Here is a 22389-nt window from a genome sequence, read left to right on the forward strand (position 1 = left end):
CCCATTCAAGTAATGCAATAAGTCCAGGAAGTGTCTAGATATTAATCTTTGGCTGTAAACATCAACCTGATATAGACATCAGTTGTTCAGCCTTAGTAATAAGATCCAACGCAGCAGCGTTGCTTTGCTGCTTGTGTATTCTCATTTGTCCTGCCAGCTTCTTGTGACATGATGTGCATGTACAATAAAAGCTGATGCTGAAAATCTCTTGTGACACTTAGCAGAACATGCAATGCTATCAACCCTGATACTGTACAGTGTACATAACTTTGTGGCACCTGTTGAGTACCGTAATACTGTTATGGGCTTTCACTAAACTAAGTGTCAATGGATGTAACACACTGCACACTGGGAATTTGTAGCATGATTCCACTGAGGCTTCCAAACATATCTCAATCATTTTGTTCCTTTGCACAGTTGATTCCCTGCGCAGTCAATAAATACACTTCTCTGGGAAAAGAGCTTAAAAGGTAATCTTTTGATTTTAGAGACACTATTAGAGATATTTGTGGTTACACAGGATAATGAGAGCAAGAGCGAGCTAGTCATCATAAGTTTTATCTAATTCTGTGTTACTTTGCTGATATTAACCAGCAATAAAAAAAAGATTACCGGGTCTAGCGAAAACCTAGAGTTAACTTTGCATGTGGAAACGATTTTTATAGTTTAGTTTATATAGTTAAACGTTCGATTTGATTATTTGATTATTTTTGCTTGTCTCCAGTGTCTCAGGAGTGCAAGATCCCAAAACCGAACATGAGTGCAGCACTAATCCATGACAAATTATTTATCAAAGCATATTGGGAGAAAAAAATTTCAAATCATGTCCAGATCACAGAGAATGAAGAATCTAGGATGAAGAGTAGTGCTCTGTCAAAGTAAGAACAAAACTTTCTACATTTGATATTATAATATATAATATGTAAAAATAAATCAATTATAATTACATTGCTTTTCATATTGATTTATTTATTTTCGAATAATAATAAGTGTTTAACAGCGTAGAATAAAGGATTTGCAAAACATTTTTTAAATATATTTTCACTTTTATACTTATATATAAAACTTTTCAAAATTAGCATACTAATAATATGAAAGATGCTTTGTAAATGCTACGTATTAAACCTTGTTATAGTAATAATAATAATAATAATTATTATTATTATTACTGCTACTTCTACTAAACTAATCCAAGAAACTAATCCAAGAGATGTGAAAATTAGATGGTGCCTGTTACAGTTCAATAAAGTTTATATGTTTGTAATGTATATTATTTTAGAATAATTTCAGTTGGCTATTCATATTATTTTGCATTCTGTCATTCTGTCACTGGTTGACAACATATGTCCCCTGGATAAATGCGACACCACGACGTAAATGTTTATTCTACTTTGTGTTTATCTAGGCTTCGTGACGAATGGCTAATGAGACTTGAGAACCAAACAAAACATATCAAGAACATCAATGACACGCAGGCCATGTCACCAAAGGTCAAGCAGCATGATCAGGAATGATTTAAGATGAGCTTCCCTTTACACATTACTCTGGATTACTGGCTATGGAGCAGATAACAATATAAAATAAAAGTTAATTTATTCATACATAACATGTTGTTTATATTATTTATTGAATACGTAAATGTTAGACATTTATGTTTGTTAGTAAATGTCTGGTGTTCTAGCTGGTTGGGCTGCTTTCAATAAACTGGTACACAAGCATCTGCTCTCTATATATATCTTGACAGTATGTCTGTGGCTCCTACCTTTATTTGAAATCGCATTCTGAATAAACTGGCAGCACATTGTCTTACAGTCTTACATTACATTTTTTAGACCTTAACAATAGTTTCAACTATTTTCAGATGTTAAAGAAAAGTAATGTGCTTTAAATACATCTACCTATCTATATTTACCTATAAACATTTTAATAGAATGCACATCTTTCAGTTAAATTTGTAGACAGAATTGATACCTGGCTTATATACTTTAACAATAAAAAGATTACCACTACTGAATAGATATGAAAGATGCTTTGTAAATGCTACGTATTAAACCTTGTTATAGTAATAATAATAATAATAATTATTATTATTATTATTACTGCTACTTCTACTAAACTAATCCAAGAAACTAATCCAAGAGATGTGAAAATTAGATGGTGCCTGTTACAGTTCAATAAAGTTTATATGTTTGTAATGTATATTATTTTAGAATAATTTCAGTTGGCTATTCATATTATTTTGCATTCTGTCATTCTGTCACTGGTTGACAACATATGTCCCCTGGATAAATGCGACACCACGACGTAAATGTTTATTCTACTTTGTGTTTATCTAGGCTTCGTGACGAATGGCTAATGAGACTTGAGAACCAAACAAAACATATCAAGAACATCAATGACACGCAGGCCATGTCACCAAAGGTCAAGCAGCATGATCAGGAATGATTTAAGATGAGCTTCCCTTTACACATTACTCTGGATTACTGGCTATGGAGCAGATAACAATATAAAATAAAAGTTAATTTATTCATACATAACATGTTGTTTATATTATTTATTGAATACGTAAATGTTAGACATTTATGTTTGTTAGTAAATGTCTGGTGTTCTAGCTGGTTGGGCTGCTTTCAATAAACTGGTACACAAGCATCTGCTCTCTATATATATCTTGACAGTATGTCTGTGGCTCCTACCTTTATTTGAAATCGCATTCTGAATAAACTGGCAGCATATTGTCTTACAGTCTTACATTACATTTTTTAGACCTTAACAATAGTTTCAACTATTTTCAGATGTTAAAGAAAAGTAATGTGCTTTAAATACATCTACCTATCTATATTTACCTATAAACATTTTAATAGAATGCACATCTTTCAGTTAAATTTGTAGACAGAATTGATACCTGGCTTATATACTTTAACAATAAAAAGATTACCACTACTGAATAGATATTATTGATGATGGTGGATGTTTCTCAGTGCTGCAGTGTCACTAACTGTTAATGTGTGGTTTTAGATCACAAAATTGTGTTTTATTTAAAACAGTACTCCTACAATGTATTTAAACCTCCTGGACCTCACCCACTACTATTTGAATCACTGTGATATGAATGATCCATCACACTAATAACATCTGTTCAGTACTGATCCTATAGCAGACACTGATGGACTGACAACAGGGAAATTTACAAATTGTGTACAGTTCAGTTGTATAAATGTAATTATAGTAACATGCTCTCAATAATCGTAACTTACAAATGGCATAATTGTATACATGAAACCCAATAAATATTTCCTCCTGATAACTTTTTAAATGAGAACTTTCGCAAAAAAAATTCTCTAGTCACCAAATGGGTTTTAAAAAGCCAAAATGCCACAAAGATCATGCACAAGATTACGATTTACCACAATTATAAAAAAAAATATATATTTCTGTAAAAATCTAATGTAGCCAAACCAAATGAAAATGTAAAAAAAAAAAAAAAAAGTGTGCATAGTGTGTGTATATTTTATATATACACACACACACACACACACACACACACACGTTTCATATTTGGCTTCTTAACAAGAAGAAAAATCAGATAATGGGGAAATAAAAGATATTTACTCAAACAGCTGCTGGTGTATTTTATTTTTATTTGTTGCTCAAAAAGACATTCATAGCTGTATGAACAATTACTCTACACTTGCAAACAAAGCCCTTTCTATTTTGCTTTCATTTGAAACATGTTTAATACTTCAATTCAAGCACTAAAAGTTTAAAGGTTTTCAAATAATCTTGGGATTTTGCTTATAAGTTTTTATCATAAAATTATAATGTCAACAAAGATTTTACACACAGAAGTGTTCTGGTCTGGTCAGTACTGGCGAGACACGCAAGAGAATCAAATACAACTGTAAAGACAAATCTTCAAGTTTACATGTAAAGAGTTTTTTTTCCTTCGGGAGCATACAACTACTTCTTCTTCTTCTTTCCTTTCTTTCCTCCTTCTCCTTGTTGTGCTCCTGTTTCATTTCCTCCACTCTTCTGTGTTCTTGTTTTTAACTTTGGAATCATCTCAGCCACGTAGAACATAATATCGTTTTCTGAAAAACAAAGTAAATATCACATCACCATAAAGCACAGACAGGAAGTGAAAATCCCTAGATCCACCTTAGTAGCACTCTTACAGTTACAGCGTTTTGCACAGGTAACACAGACCAAACACATTTAACATGGGATAATCAGTAAGAGCATTTCCCTTGTTGGTAAGTGGTAATAGATACATGCATAAATTTGGTGTGATTTATAGAGTTTTGGTGTAGATCTTTAACTAGCATTAAAAATAACACCATACTAACAGAACAGACTCCATTCTCATAACATGGATTACATAAAATGTTGGTAACATTCCTTCGAGATTCTGGTCATGGAGACATGGTTACTTCATGGCTTTAATACATGTACATTCATGCTGCTAATCACCCATTCTTCCACATCTAAAGGGTGTTCTTTTAGTTTCAGCTCTGATGACCAGGAGACCACTGAAGAACTCAGGAATCATGGTCATATTCATGGAACTAATTCAAAGTGACTTTTGCTTTCAGACGATCGTGCTGAAATTAAAATGGGTAAATTGTGGGCATGATGACATGCACATGGCCAGCGACAATATTTAAATAGTCTGTGGCATTCAAACAATGCTTAGCTTGTGCTAAGGGGTGCAGTGTGTGCCGTACATCAGTACACCACCGCCAACCATCCAAACTGTTGACACATGGTAGGCTGGGTCCACGTTGATGCCAAATTCTTTTGCAGAAAGTGATATTCGCCAAACCAGACGACATGCTGTTCTCTCTGAAATGCTTTGATTCTTACTATAGTAGTCAAGAGTATAATCTTTGTATTGAGTTCAAGCCAAACTCTGATGTGTTATCCCTTCCTAGCAGTTTGTTTGGGACACAGCAAATTGAAACAATTAAAAAGGATTTTAACCATGAGTTAATCATACCAATGTAGCATTATTTAAAAAATAACCACGTAAAAACAATCAAGCAGAAATGTCGTAATTGCAGCCCAAATTAGACATTTACACAAAGATTCACGTGAACTACTGCAAAACAAAACAAAATTTGTCACATCTAACTAATTGATTTGCATCATAAGCTGAAACTACCATATACAATAAACCAGTGTTTAAGGAAGCTACGGTCACCCTGTGGTTAGAGTGACACTTAAAAGGGAAGCTAGTAGAAATTAGCATTTAATCCAATGCAACAGGCTGACAAACTAGTATTTTAAGCGAATTACAAGGTTTCGGTGTAATGGCATCTTCATATGGATGTATTTACAGGTCATTATAATTTGTTCAGTTCTGATACTGGGAACTGTAGTAAGAACAGTGGTAAAAACCTTCACAAATGTAAACACAAACCTGATGCTTATATAATGCAAGGCAGGATATTATTACCTCATCAATCAGAGTTTTGGCATATGCAACTGATTTTTCACAATACCAAGTCGAAATAAAAGCTGGATAAAATACTAATATACAGAGGGGTGTAAGTAATAATATAGTATTATGCTAGATTAAACACAAGCTGCATTGACACTTACTAGAGGTGAATTTCTCCTGACACAAACGTCCATCCTCATGTTTGATTTGAACTCGCACTCTTCCTCTGAACTGTACGTCTCTATTCCATTCTCTTGGATACAGTTTGTTCTGTATGTGGGAAACCCAAAGAGAAAAAAAGAAAAAAAAGATCCTGTAGATTAGATTACAGAATGTATATATAAATAACAACTTAGTACAGAGAGTATATCTTAATAATAATAATAAAAATAAATAAAACAAAACGTTGTGTACGTGAATAACCTGCATACAGTACCTCAACTCTGACATTCATCCCTGCTGCAGTTAAGACATCCTTGATTTCAGCACAGGAAGGGTTTTCCACAGCCTTGAAGAGAATTTTGATAGATTAATATAAACCAAAAAGTTACAAAATCCAGAAAGATAAAATTTCTGACAAAAGAAATAATAATGTACAAAAACATATGTGCTTAAGTATATAAACTTCACACAAATTTGTGAAATCTAACCACTGCTTAAAGAAAATGTTTTATAAACAACCCCGCATACAATGATGCTTAAACGTTTGTGACCTCTTTAAAAAATATCTGAATAAATATCAGATTTTCAGTACCCAATTAAACAAATGAGACAGAAAATATTATACTTGGTCATTTATTTACATACAATATTACATGTGAATTGTAAAATTTAAACTCAGGAAATGGCAGTTAAGTTGTAGGTGAAATAAAGGTTGTTTGAAGATTTTATCAACAGGATGACAATCGAGTGTGAATGAACATTTACCGTAATTTCCGGACTATATAGCGCACCCTTGTATAATAATTTTACAAATATTTATATTTAACATAAATAAGCCGCACCTTGTGTATAATGAACTTTACACAGGCTTTACCGAAAGAAAGTGTCTGTTACACGGTGTAACGGGTGAAATATGTTGTGGCTCCTTTAAGAGCAGAGCGGCATTTTGGGAACAGCACGTCACTGCATTCTTCCGGTGTGTGCGTGTGATACTGAGGATTATGTGCTCATTATTTTCTGATGCTCATTTCTAAGTTTCTTTGACTAACCCGTAACGCTGTAGCCAAGAAAAATAAAAAAGCATGAGTTTTGGAAACCTGTCTGTGCTTATATGATTTCTGTTGCAACTGGAGTTAGCGAGCTCTCCCTTCACCCAGACTCAACACGTTACAACGGCTTGTATCTAAATAGTAGCCGACCAAGAAAGTCATTGTTCACTGTCTTCCTCCTTCCTTTCACAACTATTTCTCTCAGGAGTTTATCGTGTGCGTTTAAAAATCACCATCGGTGGAAGTTTTTTTCCTGAAGCCGTGCAGCTCAGAACACAGGTGAGGTGCGTTTTTTCGTTTCCTTTCGGAAATTTCATTGGTCTATTGTTATGGGGTTCAGTTTTTTGGCTTGAAGTTTGTGAAACCGGGAAAAACCCAGTAAAAATCCATAATTTAGCCGCTTCGCTGTTTAAGCCGCGGGGTTCAAAATGTGGGAAAAAGTAGCAGCTTATAGTTTTAAATTTTTTTAAGGAACAAGGATCTATGATTGCCTGATCTTTCACAGGTATGTGGACTATTGGATTTTTTTTTTCATATAATTTTTGTCTTTCATTTGCCCATTTCTGGGTCTTTTTTGTCTACTTGGCACCATATCTTAAAATGCCTATATGCACTGTTAGGGAAATAACGATGTGTAGAATAGGGCAGTATTTATTACCCCATGAACAGTGAGACGGCTAGTCAGAGACAAAGTTACAAAAATAGTAGTGTTTCAAATGTGCAAAACAGATAAAATGGTAGTGTTTGGGGGTCCCCAATGATCTGAATATACAATTCGACACCACATAACCTCTATGAAACTAATTATCTGGAAGGCCTGCCAAAGTAAATTTTCCTTGATCTGATCTGATAATTCAAGTGACTTTTTTTTCTTTGAATCTCGTTCATCAAAATTAACCAATCTTTTTATGAGTCATTTAGTTCATTTCATTCCTTTGATCAAAAATGAAATAAAAATGTTACATTTTTAAAAAGATGATTCCCCCAAAACGAACTCTGACTATAATTTCAATAATGAATATATGCATGCATTTTATATCTGCATATCGTATATAAGTGTCCCCTGAGAAAAGATCGAACGACTCGTACTGGAAGAGTTGAGAACTAAAACTACTCCATTCTGTTTCTTCTACATAAACTACAGAGGTCCTGCGATGCTTTGCTCATGCGCGTAAAGTGGGAAAAATGAACGAATCACTCTTTGGGACTCGTTCTCCTGAGTCACATTAAAGACTCGTTCAAATTCAACGAATCGTTCACATGAATCAATCACAGACATCAAAAATGACAATAATTAAGAAGCTGAGTATATTATCTCTGGGTCTTACCTTCTCAACTGGTATTCTTCGCCCCTCTGCTAATGTCTTTTTACTGTTAATGTAAGCTGGGTATAAACACAAGTACCTGCAAGAAAGAATGGTGATTTTTAGTCAAACACTAGCACGAAGAAAAACACACACACACACACACACACACACACACACACACACAATCTGTGTTTCAACTCTGCACACAGACTTTCCATTTTCTGAATGTTTTTGCTAGCTTTTAAAACATTTAAAAAGAGACACTTTGTACCACACATGTCGCCTGTGTTTTTAGCCCATTTTCATGTGAACAAAAAATTAACGCTGCATATGTTGTATTAGGATCTTTTCTCTGTCAAATCAACCTGCTGATAAATTCGCTTACCTGGTTTCATCAGCAGGGTTGGTTGTTAAATAAGCCATCTTACGTTATATTAGGTTTCTGGTGTAAAACTCTGATATTGGACGAATATGTTGCCGGAGCGACACGCTCACATTTCTGAAAAGCTACATATACCTCATCATTACAGAAACAGGAAGCGGCGTTGCTTCTGCACGCTTCCTCTGCTCAGTCCACAGCGCCTTTGCTGGCCAGGAGGTGGTATTGCGCCGGGACAAAGGGGTAGACTGTGTATAGCTTTGTATAGCTAAACCATTCCAAACATTAGCTGACACAACTTAAACTTAAGGTAGGTTAATAGGGTAAAAGGTTAGGTTGATAATAACTATTTATAAGGTTTGTAAAACGGTTGCTGTGTCAGCAATATTTGATTATGACAGCAGGCAAACCCTAACTACTTCAGCTGTGTATGTAGCAAGCTAGTTACCTTGCTAGCTAAGCTAGTGCAATAAGACTGGATGTTGAAGAAGCAAAATCATATTTAAATAAAAATGTTGTGTTTGCAAAATAAATATTTCATGACTATTGCTTTGCTCTGACTTTAAAGAAGAAGCTTCGGGATTGAAGGAGACGAGAGCTGTACAGTGATTGGATGGATGGATGTGTGTTTACACTATAGAAGTGACCAGAAGAAATCGAGTGATTTGGTGTCTATATGTGAGAAGGCCCTGGAGGACTTCCCTCGACGTGTTTTGCCGTCATTTACACCTTGGTTTCCTTCTACTAATGACAGAAACTGTGCACTTAAACCTAAAAAATCTCCACCAGTTATTACATTAAACCAGCAGGAATGGTTTGGAAATGCCCCTCATCAACCAGATGTTTTTTCTTCAAATCGCTGTATAGATGATCAAGAAAAATGTGTGAACACTAGTAAGAGGAAATCGATATCATTGCCAGTAAACGTTGACACACACTTCAAGGCAGATTCTGAAAATGTGGCAAAGAGATGTAAACGCACATGGTGTGTCTTCCCACCAAAAACAAAAACACCTCAAAAAACACAAGACCTCTCTAGAGAGTTCCACAAAACTGTACAGAAATATGGACTCGACCTGCACCAGAGAGCGAAATGGATCATTTCTGAGCTGAACTGTGCTACACAGAGCATTGAAGAGGTTTGGTCTAAACTCAGCCATGCTGTGAAGCACTCCAGACTTCCGACATGCAATGCCAATTATCAAAGAGACTTGTTCCAAATCTGGGTGTACTGTGACATAACATACTGTGAATATATAGGAAAGTTCTTGCTAGAAAATTTCCAGCTCTCAGGGGAACTCACTTTAGCTGTTCATAAACTAGGAGACATTTTTAAACTGTAATTAGTTAAACATGATATTTTATTAGTACAAGTGATGAAAACTAAAACATTAACTCCACATTTGTGCATTCGTTCAAATAAAAACAAACAAACAAAAAGCAAAAATGGTAAAATTAAAAAAGTACTTTTTAATGCTCCCGTTGAGAGCTTTATTATAATGATATATGATATATTTAAAGCATGATGCTGGGTGGTACATCATCATATCCTTTTTTAAAGCAGTTTTAAATTCCTGATTTACTGTATTGTCTGTCTGCTATGAATTGTAAAACATTTTTAATAAAAATTATTATTTTTTAAAGATCTTTTGTGGAACTTTGTCTCTTTGTGGATCTTTTGTGTTTAAAAAACACCTGCAACAATTCAGAAAATTAAAATAATTATATTATTGGGAGATCATAAATTGAATAAAAAGACTGCTTGACTATCAATCATATTTCAGAACACAATGGCTTAAAAAAAATTACATAAAGTACAATACATAATTTGTGATTTTTTTTATTGGATCTAAATTAGAACACATTGATGCTGGGCAAAAATGTATTGATTATGGTTTAAGATGGTAAAAAGTGACAAAGCTGAACACTAGAATTTGCATTTATTATTGTAAAACTTGGCAGACACCCACCGCGATCAATATACATTTTGGTTCATTAGTTCAAAGAGTAAGAAAAGGAAATATATATAAAAAATTTAAGGACGTTTGGAAGAGGTAGGTATTTAGATATCATTTGTAGACAGCTGGTGGCTCAGCTGTTTAGATATGAGAGAGCACTGTTTCCCAACCCGGGGGGTTCGCGACGCCCACTAGGGGTCGCTAAAAATGTTCAAGGAGTCGCCAAGCGCACTCTTGATTTATTGTCATTTTTTTTGTAATTAATTTGTTAATTTCAGTTATACAGCAAAATAAAAAAATATTTTTGTGCATACAAAGTTATTGTTGTGTTTTAACTGATGTATGTTTTAAGTTTTTAGAATACAAAACAACAAGTACAATAATGTATTAATTCTCTGATTGAATGATATATATTTTTAGAAATGAGCAAACTGCTCTGTAGCACTGTATCTGCAAAGAATTTGAAGTAGAACTGCCAATTTGAATATTAAATAAACAACACGTAATATAATATGACATGAGCTGTGAATGGATGAGCCAAAAATAGGTAAAACCTGTTTAAATGTGGGGGGAGGGGGGAGCACTGTGATAGACAGAAGGACTGTGATAGACAGAAGGCATACACATATCCACTTTCATAATGTATTTGATTTTACAGTCTATACACTCTTGAGAACAAACTGTCTATTGATACCAGTAAACGGACCAGAACTGGTGCTGGCACATTGGTTTTGCCTTGCCTCAGGTTAGGTCCTGCAGATGCATACCAAGTTCTGTGTATATGTGGAAAGTCTTTGCAAGTTTTCTAGGCATTACCCTGAAAAGACATATGCAATTGGACAAATTTGTTGGACTAGCAGAAAGAATAAGAATTAACAAAGTAAAATAAAAAACAGGGTGCTGTTTGAGACAAGAACAAGAGACGTAGAAGTATCTTTTTCAGGATTTATTATGCATCATCAGAATGTGCTGTTTCATGTTAGAGTCAAGGCTAACTAATGATACACACATTAAGAGTTTATAGGCACTGAGTGAGCAATCCTTAAATGTAGGAAAAATAGAACTGAAAAGCCAAAAGTCCTTAAAGTGTCTTACCAGGTCCGATGCAATTAACATAATAATATCAACCTCAGGCTACTTAATTCACAATGGTTTCAGAAAGCAAATTAACAAAAGCCCATCTAAGAAAAATGATGATAGATATAGGACAGTGTTTGCATACAGTTGGATTGTATCATCTTTATCTTAAATGCACACAATGTATGTCTCTTTGGTGTTTCATGTGACGATATTGAAAGAACAGAAGGTCAACTCATTTTAAAGTTGCCTTAGAGTTTGCTTAGTGCCTATTCACCGTCAGTGTTTAACCCTCTAATAGGAAAAGGTATGCTAAGCTATAATGCTTAAATACTTTAAAACAGGGGTCACCAACATGGTGACTTTTCTAAAAATAGCTCACCATAGTGCCATTTACCAGTGAGCTGCATCTAATTTTCTTTGTTGCTATTCTTTTTTTTAAATCACACTTGCATTGGTATGAAGTTTTTTATATAGTTATATAAGTTAATATAAGTTATATAAATAAAGCTTTGCATATTGATATTTATTTGTTTCTTACCCTGTTAAATCATTGTTGACAATTATTGTGAGAAATTATTAACATGATCGGTGTCTTCACATAGATGAATATCATTAATTATTAATAATAACATATAATTAAAGGTAAATTGAGCAAATTTGTTATTTCAGAAGTGTGTATCAAACTAGTAGCCCTTTACATTAATCGGTACCAAAGAAGTAGCTCTCAGTTTCAAAAAGGTTGGTGACCCCTGCTTTAAAGGATGTTACTTCACCAGTCTACAACGATCCACAAAATCATGCCCCAGTCTGCCACACAGTGGCGCTACAAATGGTTTTAACTTTTAAGACCTTAAGTGTCTTATATCACTGAAATCCTTGGCAGTCCTTGGCTTCATAAGCGGAAAAAGCATATAAACATCGTTATGTGTACAATATTGGCTAACTGAAATGTTCCCTAGGTGTCAATGTGTGAGATTTATGCCTGTCTTGTGCCCAGTGTTCTTACAAAAACACAACAAGCTTTTTAGCATAATAGCAATCAGGTGCACTTTGAAAAGAGATTATCACAGGATATGACACGTTACACCCTCTTTTTTGGTAAATAAGGTTTTTATTTTAATTACATTTTTATGTTTGTTAATTATTTTCACTAAATTGTTAAAATGGAGCTAAGCAACAAACAAATCATATTGTAATACATAAAGGTAATTGGTAAAACAAAAAATGTAAATACTGCATATAATTAACATTTTTAGAAATAAGCAAACTGCTGTATCTACAAAGCATTAAAAATGGAACTGCTAATTTTAAGAAAATAAACAGCTCAAAATAACGTATGACATGAGCTGTAAATGGATGCGCAGAAATGGGTAAAATCTGTTTTCAAAGATATACAATGTGTCTGCAGTAAAAAAAGGGTCACTCATGTACACATCTTCCAAGAAATATTAACATTTTACCTCAAGAGCCGATTTTAGTAAATACATGTTTATTTTCTTTGAGACTTACATTAAGTGTGCTGGTATTCAACTAACTGTTCAATGGAATACTATGTTAGTTGCATATCACAGGATCTGGCCTCTAGAATGAAAAGTCATGGTCTTGATTCAAAATTCTTTCTCATGAAACACGCAATTCACTGTAATTGAGCAACACTCTAACCGTGCTAACCACTGAAAGTTTTCAACAACTCACTCATTACCGTTGTCCATTTCTTGGCTGTTCCACTCCGGATGTCAGATCATAACAAGTAGGGCAAGTAGTTTTTTTTTATTTCCTTACCTTTTAGATTAGATTTTCTAAAGCGTTTTTTTCTGGATATTTTGTCTGTTGGTAAATACGGAAAATACAAGTTTGTACAAAATATTTCAATCGTTTAATTGTTCTTTGTTTACAGATGAGTAAAATGTCTTTGTGTGTATAAATTGCAATGAAAACAACTCACTTTTGCTGTTTTATATGTAATTTTGCAAGGAACAATTAAAAAAAAAAAAAAAGTGCTTCTAATTTCTTAACTTTACTCTTAACCTTAAACTTATGTATGTAATGTCATAATGTTTATGCCACAAACTTATTATTTCTTTAAGGTTGCTTTCAGTGCACAGGAAGATGTGCAGATGCACTTTCGGCCTGCTCTTCTGCATCTTCTCTCTATATCAGTGTAAGCAATATAGTACTGAAACTAGACAAAAAAAAATACTTCAATAAATACTATATAATATTTCAAGTCTAATTCTTGTATATTTGGAATAAGTAGATGGAGTTCCCTTAAAGTGGCATGGAAAAGAACTTACACAAAATTATGCAGGTAAACACTTATAAGCTCTGTAAGCTCTTAGTTAACTTTTGGATTGAAATTCAGGTCAAAAATTCAAGCAGTGTTTTAAAAAACTGAAACATCTGAAGAACTTGGAACTTAGTTTGATAGAGTATAATGTACTATGGCAAGAAATGTGTTGTGTTAAAGACAACCGTGCAGCAAAAACACAATGCAGGTGCTAACACGCGTAAATACAGGTAGACTGATGTGTAACATGAAAGTAATTAAATAGTATTTAGCATAATACACAATACACTCAATTTAATGAATGATCAACTATGTACACAGAAATGTACAAATATATATTTCCAGGCATTATAAGGAAATTGCAAACAAAAGTTTTGGGGGAAGTTAAACTCTAATTGGTGAAAAGTGTAAACCACTTTGACATTACAGCAAATGTTGTTTTACAATAGGCTAAATATATAGATTTTACCAGATGATGTGTTCTGATCTCATAACTTAGATGATTTGTAATTCGTTTCTAATGATATAAATACCCAATGTGCTATTTCTTTAGCTTTTTGAAATGGAAGAGTTTAGAAGTAATTTTAAAATGTAACTACTAGTTATGTTAATGTTATGTTTTTATTGTTTAAAGAGCTTACTGTGAGTGGTAAGCACCTGAAAAAATGCGAGAACCACAGAAATGTGTGCGTTATGGATACAAAAGACTGTGCTTCAATAACACCACATGGGCAGGGTAAACAGTTTTATTATTCTTGATATATATTATTAAATGTACAGTTTACATTGTGTGTTTTCTTGTTTTGCTTGATAAATATCATCAGTATATTATGATTTATTTTGTGATTTTGTTAATTTCCCTCTAGGCTGAATATAGTGGCCTATCAATCAATCAATCTATTTATTCAATCCAGTTAGAAGTACAGTACTGTAGTTATAAAGGCTGGATTTCATCATTTTTTTATACTTGAGCATGGATGTCATACAGTTGCTCAATTGTATTTTCACTCCACCTCAGACAGGTTTTTGAATACATCATGCCGTTATCATGTTCTACAAAGATCCTTTGGCTGCAAATGGATTTATTTAAATAAACGCAAAGCCAAAACAATAAACTCATTGATTTTCAGTCAGTAAGTATGTATTTCGTTGTTTACCTTCTGAATGTTATGTTTTGTGCATCTGTCCCACACTGTCTTGTGGTGTCTGTCTGCACTGTTTACACTAGGTTTTACACGATGCACTTTATGTGGCAAGGACACTTACTTTAGTCCTTGCTCTGTGTTCTGTTATGTAACTTTATGTTGTGTGATGTAGCTCTATGTTGTTTAATGTAGCACCAGGGTTCTGGTGGAATGTTGTTTCATTTCACTGTGTACTGCGTCAGCTATATATGGTAGAAATGATGATAAGAGCCTCTTGACTTGACTTGAATATGTGATACATACATACACAGGAGCTGAGTGTGTATTTCATTTTGGGGAAAAAACATTATTTTTTTTTATTTTACATATTTTATTCATAAACATCTATCAGAAAAGAATTCATTTTCAGAAGCTTCTGTATCTATGCTTTCTATTGCCATTTTTCCATTTTTAATATCACTACAACCAAGAAAATTTACAAAATTTGTTGGCTTCTTTCAGACGTAAAAACTTCATACATTGTCCAAACATTTTTAACCCAGTTGCTGCTTTTAATATGAATATAATATCAAAGGATATCATCAACCAAATACAGTTCATCTCAGAAGCCTACGCAGTATCCCTAAAAGCAATAAGTAAGTTCACGATTCTTATAGTTGCACTGAACATATCTCATTGTGTACTCATTTTACTCATATTAATTTATTTCTGTCAAATAAATGTATAAATGTATAACAAATGTGTGTTTTAGCACAAGCGCCATGTCCTGTCATCACATCAGTGAATCCAGCAGTAACATCATTAAATGTAACCTGGAACACAGGTCACTGGCACAGCACGAAATGCCAAATCCATTACAAAAGCTCCACTACAGAAGAATGGACAGTGGTGCTTTTAGTACTAAAGGTAGCTGAACATCTTGGCAAAAGAAATATACAAGAAATGCAGTTTGTTGTTCTAAAAATGAAGATTTTTTTAAATTATCAGACCTATCCATTTTCAGGATTTACACTCTATCAATGACGAAGAAGAAGAATATAATTTTTCATATGTAATCGATGGCCTGCAGCCTTTTAGCCAGTACAGCCTTGCTGTTTCCTGCAGTGGGGGTTATGGGCTATGGAGTGATTGGAGTGAAGAATTTCAAAGCAAGACATTAGAAGCTTGTAAGTAGAAAAGGAAATGTTAAAACCAAAAATAAACAAGAAGAAGTTGCTCTAAAAAGTTGATTTTTGTTTTTAGTTCCCACTGCAGCACCTTCTGTCAGTTTTTATGTGGAGCCCACTGGCAACAGATTTAGGCGTCAAAAGCTGACACTTATCTGGAAGGTAAGTTCAAGCTACACTGGGCCTCATTTATTACTCAACTTGTTTGAAAAAATTTGTTGTTCAAAAACAATATCTGAATCCCTTGGGAGTTTGTATACATTTGCATATAAGGCTTTTATGTCACATAATTGGCACAAGTTGCTGCAATTGTATTTCTAAATTGCATTTTAAGTTTATATCAACTGCACATATACATTTGATAAAAGCAAAGTGTAAAACCCAGTAGACCCTGTAATATTGTATTAATTTAATAACTATTAAATATAAAAAAAAAGCATGGATGCAGAATAACACAAATTAAAACAAATATGACTAGTCATTCTTTTATGTGTTTGTACTGTATATGCAAAGGCACAGCTGATATTGGGTGGTTAAAAAATTATTAGGCTTGGCATTATCTTTTAATGCTGCACAACACGTTAGAGCCAGCACTAATTCAAAAAGCAATTTAAGCTATTTGCCAGTCTTTGATTCCAGTATAAATTACCCTTTAAACCTCTGGTTTGTTGTGTGCCATTAGCAGGCCACTGAAATTGCATTGGGAAGAGAGAGCTGCTTGCTAGGTCATTTAAACATAGCAGTTTTCTTATGTAATGCTCATGATCACTTGATTTGTTTCATTTTTATTTCACTTAATTCACACCAAATTAACATTTGTAAAAATAAACTCCATATTTGATCATGTATAGGTGGTAATATGGTGCTAAATAATATTTTTAAATCACTGGCATAGATGTGATTCAAAATAACTTGATTTTGTGCTTTCAGCTTTCTGTGACATTCGCCTTTTATAGAGTTTTGTGGCTATCGTTAATTACAAATCAATTGTGTGGTGAATATGCTTTTAACTTAATGATCAATTCCCATTCATAACCCAAGCATTAAAGCAAAAAGAAAGTCAGTGTTACAAAAATTTAAATCAGGCAGTATCCTACTGTATTCGCTGTATCCTACATAAACATCTTCACAAAACATTACTACACAAATGTTGACTGAGGCCCAATTTGTGTAAATGGGATTACAAGTAATAATAATAATAATAATAAAATTTTCACTACATGTTTAACTATAATATGCTGTTAATCCCTGTACATTAGGCTTTGGAGATAAAGGAGGCCAGAGGAGTTATTCTCGAATACGTGGTAACCTACACACCTACCAAACAGCCAGGTATGAAGAGAACAATTCGTACTACGGATCAGAAAGCAACCTTAGAGATGACTGCAGGTGATTATAACCTGACAGTAGTGGCCTGTAATAAAGCTGGACAGTCTCCTTCAGCTAATCTTCAAGTCAGTGCTGGTGTTTTTCAAAGTGAGCCTTTTCCTTCTCTAACGATCTAAAAAAACCATCACATTTTAACACATAAGGTTACTTTTCGGTTTCTGCAAAAGATGTTAGATAAGATCTTTAACTGCCTTTTAGAAGAAACAGCCCTGCTTCCTGTTTATGCAATACAGTGTCATGAATGTTATGTGCCTTTCAAAGGGTACAGGATTACTTTCAGTTTATATTATGGTTTATAATGTAAATTGAAATTGGTCCTTTCTGATTTACCTAAGTATTATGTTCTAAGCCACTGAAAATTTATGAAACCAAGTTCAAAATGCATGCACACTATAAACAAACAAAGAAAAGCAAAAAAATAAATAAATAAATAAAATTATAACAATATTACTTATAGGTCTGCCTAAGGTAAAAGGACTCTGGGCCAGTGGTGAAACATTTTCACTGAAGATTCGATGGGAGACAACAGCTGTGAATGTTAGTGAGTTCGCCATTGAGTGGTTCTCTTTTAGTGATGTTGCCTCTAAACAATGGAAAAGACTAAACGGCTCAACGTTTTCAACCGTTCTGACAGGTAAAATCTGCAACTGATAATTCAGGAGTACACCAGGAAGATGAGTGAAAATATTTTTTTATGAATAAATATGTGAATGTGCGCCAATATATAACCTTGATACCAGCACGATTAAGCCAAAATGTCACAATTAGGTGCAGTTGCTGCAATCAGATGCTAGAAATTACATCCACTGATACAAAACACAGTGTCTTCTCTGCATCTTTACATACATAAGTACAGGTGTTCATTTTGGAACACAAAAATAGTACATAAGCCCTGTAAGGAGAAAGAAATAGAAATAACTTATGCCTACCAAACAGTCAATTATTCTTGCTTCAGCATGGATTAAATTTATAGAATTTAATTGGTAAATAATCATAAATTACATAGTATAATTTGTTTTACTTTTAAAGGTTGTGGTAACTGAAATGGGTTCAATATCTATTTCTGCCTCAAATTGTATTTCAGGTAACATCAAGCCCCAAAATACCTACAGCATCAGTGTATATTCACTTTTCGGGACTCTGTGTGCACCTCCAGAAACAATTCATGCCAGTGTAGAGAATGGCAGTAAGTAAATATACACATATTCCAATACTATATTATGTAATTTTTACTAAATTGTGATGTGCTAAATATTGATGAGGACATTGAACATAAAACTACACCTACAGTACCACCAATGATCCACTTGATTAGACTGTCAAAGATTTAAAAAAAAAAGCTAATGTGCCAACTCCTTAGTGTGTGTGTGTGTATATATATTATTATTATTTGTATATATTGTTTTCTTTCATAATACTTACAAAAATGGTCCAAAAGAGCTATGATATTTTACAAAACATTTAACATAAATGATTTCATACAAATATAATGTAATATATGTTCCAGAATTGATTTATAAATAAAAAAAAAAAAAAATAATTATTTATTTTGTCAGATGTTGTTTCATACAAAGATTATTATCACATCTAATAATCTTTTTGAAGTATATCAAACAAGTAGCCTTAATATTCTTTTGCACTTCTGCAATCACTGATGTATAGACACATTTATTGTATTTTATTTTTGTCTTTTTTGTTTGTTTTTGCATTTTTGACTCTTATATAAACTACTAACATATTCCAAACACCCACTACATCTGTAAAATATACAATATCATGTATACTACTACTATTATTATTTTTAATAATAATAATAAAAATAATAACAATAATAATAATAAAATGTATACAGTATAACTTGCACTATTTCCAAACCTATGTACATAGCATGCACACACATTTTTATCTATTTCTTTCAGCCCTTTTGGACATTGGTCACCTGCAACCTGTAAAAGTGACAAAAACTTCTGTAACTGTCAAGTGGGTGTGGCAACAACAATCCCTAACCACAAATGTCCTTCATTACAGACTTGTGTTAAGTGGTGCAGATGGAACAAGTTGTAAGTCTGTAGATGCAATATTTAATTCAAACTTACATCCTAATACTGAGCAAACTGCGTTAAAAATGATTTTATTCTTTTATTTAGCAATAACAGTGTTCCCACATCAGTGGCAACATTCATTCCAGAACCTACAGACAAATGCCAAGTACATGGTATCTATTTATGGCAAGACTACATTTGGTACCTTTTTAAAGGCAAATGCTGAATTTACAACACCTCTTCTTGGTGAGTAAATCCTCTATGCAATGGAGCAATGTTGGTAAAAACAATACATTTGATTATTTTTATAATAAGTGCGGTTGCATTTTTATGATTGTTTTCAGAAACTGATGAAATAATAAAAGCTACTCTTCCAATAGTAGTACTTATTATTGCATTTGGCATTTTCTCAGTTCTCTCCAGATCCGTGTAAGTAGCCTATTGTGTTTAATTAATTCATGCTTTCATACTTATTCAGTCTTGTTCTCTAAATCTGTTGATTAAAAATTTAAATCTGTATTTACATATTCTAACATTCTTTCTCACAGCTATAAAGATTATTTTTTCCCCAAAATTGCTAACCCTGGACATAGTCTTATTGGACACTGGCTGCTAAATTCTCCTCAAAAGGTAAAAACTTCTTGTGTTCTCATTTCATCTACAGCAGTGATCAATATTATATGAATTGAACTATATGTTCTCTCTTCTGAGTTTTGTGTATGCATGCTTTTTTTAATCACTTGAGGCAACTTTACTGTGGTTACAGACATCTGTTCATTTAATTTGATTTGTTTGACAGTTGGAGGCTGTGGAGAATGTGCTGAAACTGGAGGATTTCTCACTGAACAGTCACCTGATTGAAAAAAGCCATATTCAGATAGAGCCAAAAATGTCCTTAGATAGAGAGGAATTTGATGAAGACATGACCATATCCAAGATTTCCCTTTCAGACAAGAACCCAATTGAAAATGAAGACAGTTTAGAGAATTCTATGCCTGGTTTTACTGAGTACGTTGACATGCCTATGCTTCATGCCAAGTTTGGTTATGTTAAAACCTGTGAGATTCCAAGAGAAAACAAATAATTGGGCAAAAGCATTACCAGCAGTTCAGAAACCTTATAGCCAGTTATCATGGCTTCTTATTATTTTGAGACAGGTTTGATTTTATTTACTCAATATTTTCTGTATATAGCCTCCCATATCCATTTTACTCTCACTTTGTTTCCCATTCTAATTTGTATAATATCCATTTAATGCTATACATTGTTAATATACTACATGAAAATGCAACTACACTTTACTGAGTGTGCATTATCACATCCCAAAGTGTTTTATTTCTGCTATACCACAGCAAGTTACAACTTTACAATTTTTAATAAAAATTATTTACAAACAGTATGTTGTTTTTTCTCTTTTATAGATATTGATAATTTTATAGAACAATACTGTGGTTATAATACTACATTATAACAGCTACAAATGATCTCTAATTACAGATCATTTCTGCATAATGATTTATAACACACTGCTGAGTTCTCAGATATGAAGGTGTCAAGTTATAACACTAATTGTGAATATAAAACATATAAGATGTATGTAGTTTTTTACATTTAAAAATAGTAATCCCTGGAAAACTGCTGTGGTATGTGCACATTCACATATGCTGTTATAAAACAACAATCAGCTTCAGACTGGTAATTTCCCTCCGCTTCACAAAAGGATACATCAGTCAATCCTTATAGCAGCATATATTACACAGTGTATGATGTATACGTTTCAAATGACCTCAAGTTTTCTTTAATGATTTACACATCACATGACATTAAACAGTATAGAGTACACACATTTGCATCCATTTGGAAAAAAATATTTAAAAGGTAAAAATAACTGAAATAACATAGTGAAAAAGAATTCAGGCCCATCCTTCATCCTTTGCTGTCAAACTGACCATAGTTGGAAAGTGAAGAAGATGGGCATCTTGGACTATAGTGTTGGCAAAGAATTCTGGTTTAGAATTCAGGACTACTTTTCACAGAGTCACCATGAGTCAACATCGACTCAATGATAACCAACAACAAAGCTGTATGTATCGCTCTATGTCCTGCAAGTGCCAGTGTAGCCACTAATGTAGCCACTAATGAAAAGATACAGCATCAGTTTACACCAGATCATAAAAGTAAAGCAGAGTGGTGTAATATTCTCCTATAAAAATTTGTAGTCTTCTCAATTATTCATGGCCCACGCAATGTACCACTCATGTTCAGTCAGTGCTACAGACCAGTACACTCAAATCTCGTGAAATTTCTATGTAGTATACTTATTTCTAATAGATTTTTGGAATAAATGTCCTAAGTGCAGCAGTAGAGACAAGACATATGATATCAGTGTGTAACATTCTCTTACAGGCTATGCTTTTTCTTATTTGTGTAATAAATTGAACAAACAGATTTTCTGCTACACTGCCATGTTTGTTGTCTAAGATTTCAAACGGAATCTTTATCTTATCTTTCTCACAGTCTCTCCACAATCCTTGTCAATTTCACCTCCTTCCTCATTTTTATAATTGATGTTTATTGTTCATTTATGTTATTTATATTGTTATGGTTTGTATCTTTATTAAAATGATGTCTGAACTCATAACCTTAGACCTATTGCTTGTTTTACAGTTATTTAAAGTAGCAAATCACAAGGTGTCTTCAGGGTTGAGGGAGCAGTGCATTGTGGCCTAAGCAAACTCTGGTTTCTACACATAAGTGCTTGTTAATTATATCTGTACATGGTGGAACAGCCGAGTCATTTGCTTGAGTAGCTGTACTATGGAATGGATTTCGCCATTTATCAGCTGTTAGAGGAAGTTTAGTTTTGACAAGGCAGACCCTATAACCCTATCAATTTACAACCTCAACTCCTTTATATCAACGAGTTATAGGTTACCTTGTCATGATTTCAAGAGATAACCTTGCTGGTAATACCTTGGAAGAAAATGA

General features: G+C 33.4%; 4 protein-coding genes across 13 annotated transcripts; 3 read left to right on the forward strand and 1 right to left on the reverse strand.

Annotated features, from left to right (window-relative positions):
• The first annotated feature begins 368 nt into the window (after positions 1-368).
• Positions 369-1690, forward strand: LOC124400385 (protein FAM240B). Its single transcript, XM_046872180.1, has 3 exons — positions 369-470; positions 725-878; positions 1406-1690. Exons 2-3 carry the CDS (start codon positions 757-759, stop codon positions 1512-1514), a joined length of 231 nt encoding a protein of 76 aa, XP_046728136.1. The 5' UTR covers positions 369-470; positions 725-756; the 3' UTR covers positions 1515-1690.
• Positions 1691-3618: 1928 nt separating this feature from the next.
• Positions 3619-8501, reverse strand: srp19 (signal recognition particle 19). The gene is made up of 5 exons (XM_046872399.1): positions 8341-8501; positions 7977-8052; positions 5874-5945; positions 5599-5707; positions 3619-4088 (listed from the first exon to the last, which is right to left on the reverse strand). The coding sequence occupies exons 1-5, from the start codon at positions 8376-8378 to the stop codon at positions 3958-3960; spliced, it is 426 nt and encodes a 141-aa protein (XP_046728355.1). The 5' UTR covers positions 8379-8501; the 3' UTR covers positions 3619-3957.
• Positions 8502-8507: 6 nt separating this feature from the next.
• On the forward strand, positions 8508-9977 carry zgc:101664 (uncharacterized protein LOC450064 homolog). Of its 2 annotated transcripts, none has more exons than XM_046872397.1 (2): positions 8508-8644; positions 8903-9977. In XM_046872397.1, exon 2 carries the CDS (start codon positions 8952-8954, stop codon positions 9675-9677), a length of 726 nt encoding a protein of 241 aa, XP_046728353.1. In that variant the 5' UTR covers positions 8508-8644; positions 8903-8951; the 3' UTR covers positions 9678-9977. The 2 variants fall into 2 exon arrangements, with proteins under 2 accessions (XP_046728353.1, XP_046728354.1); XM_046872398.1 differs by having other exon boundaries at positions 8520-8644; positions 8906-9977.
• A 2556-nt stretch (positions 9978-12533) lies between these two features.
• Positions 12534-22387, forward strand: LOC124400084 (interleukin-6 receptor subunit beta). Of its 9 annotated transcripts, none has more exons than XM_046871659.1 (17): positions 12534-13127; positions 13460-13533; positions 13627-13680; positions 14294-14395; positions 14678-14792; positions 15306-15439; positions 15556-15710; positions 15808-15970; positions 16047-16132; positions 17230-17446; positions 17817-17993; positions 18444-18545; positions 19279-19419; positions 19507-19647; positions 19746-19830; positions 19950-20031; positions 20201-22387. In XM_046871659.1, exons 2-17 carry the CDS (start codon positions 13482-13484, stop codon positions 20483-20485), a joined length of 2091 nt encoding a protein of 696 aa, XP_046727615.1. In that variant the 5' UTR covers positions 12534-13127; positions 13460-13481; the 3' UTR covers positions 20486-22387. The 9 variants fall into 9 exon arrangements, with proteins under 9 accessions (XP_046727615.1, XP_046727613.1, XP_046727617.1 ...); XM_046871657.1 differs by having other exon boundaries at positions 12534-13122; XM_046871661.1 differs by having other exon boundaries at positions 12535-13127; positions 13630-13680.
• Positions 22388-22389: the final 2 nt, after the last annotated feature.

This window comes from Silurus meridionalis, chromosome 17, assembly GCF_014805685.1.
Source record: "Silurus meridionalis isolate SWU-2019-XX chromosome 17, ASM1480568v1, whole genome shotgun sequence".
In the NCBI taxonomy this organism is placed as follows: domain Eukaryota; kingdom Metazoa; phylum Chordata; class Actinopteri; order Siluriformes; family Siluridae; genus Silurus; species Silurus meridionalis.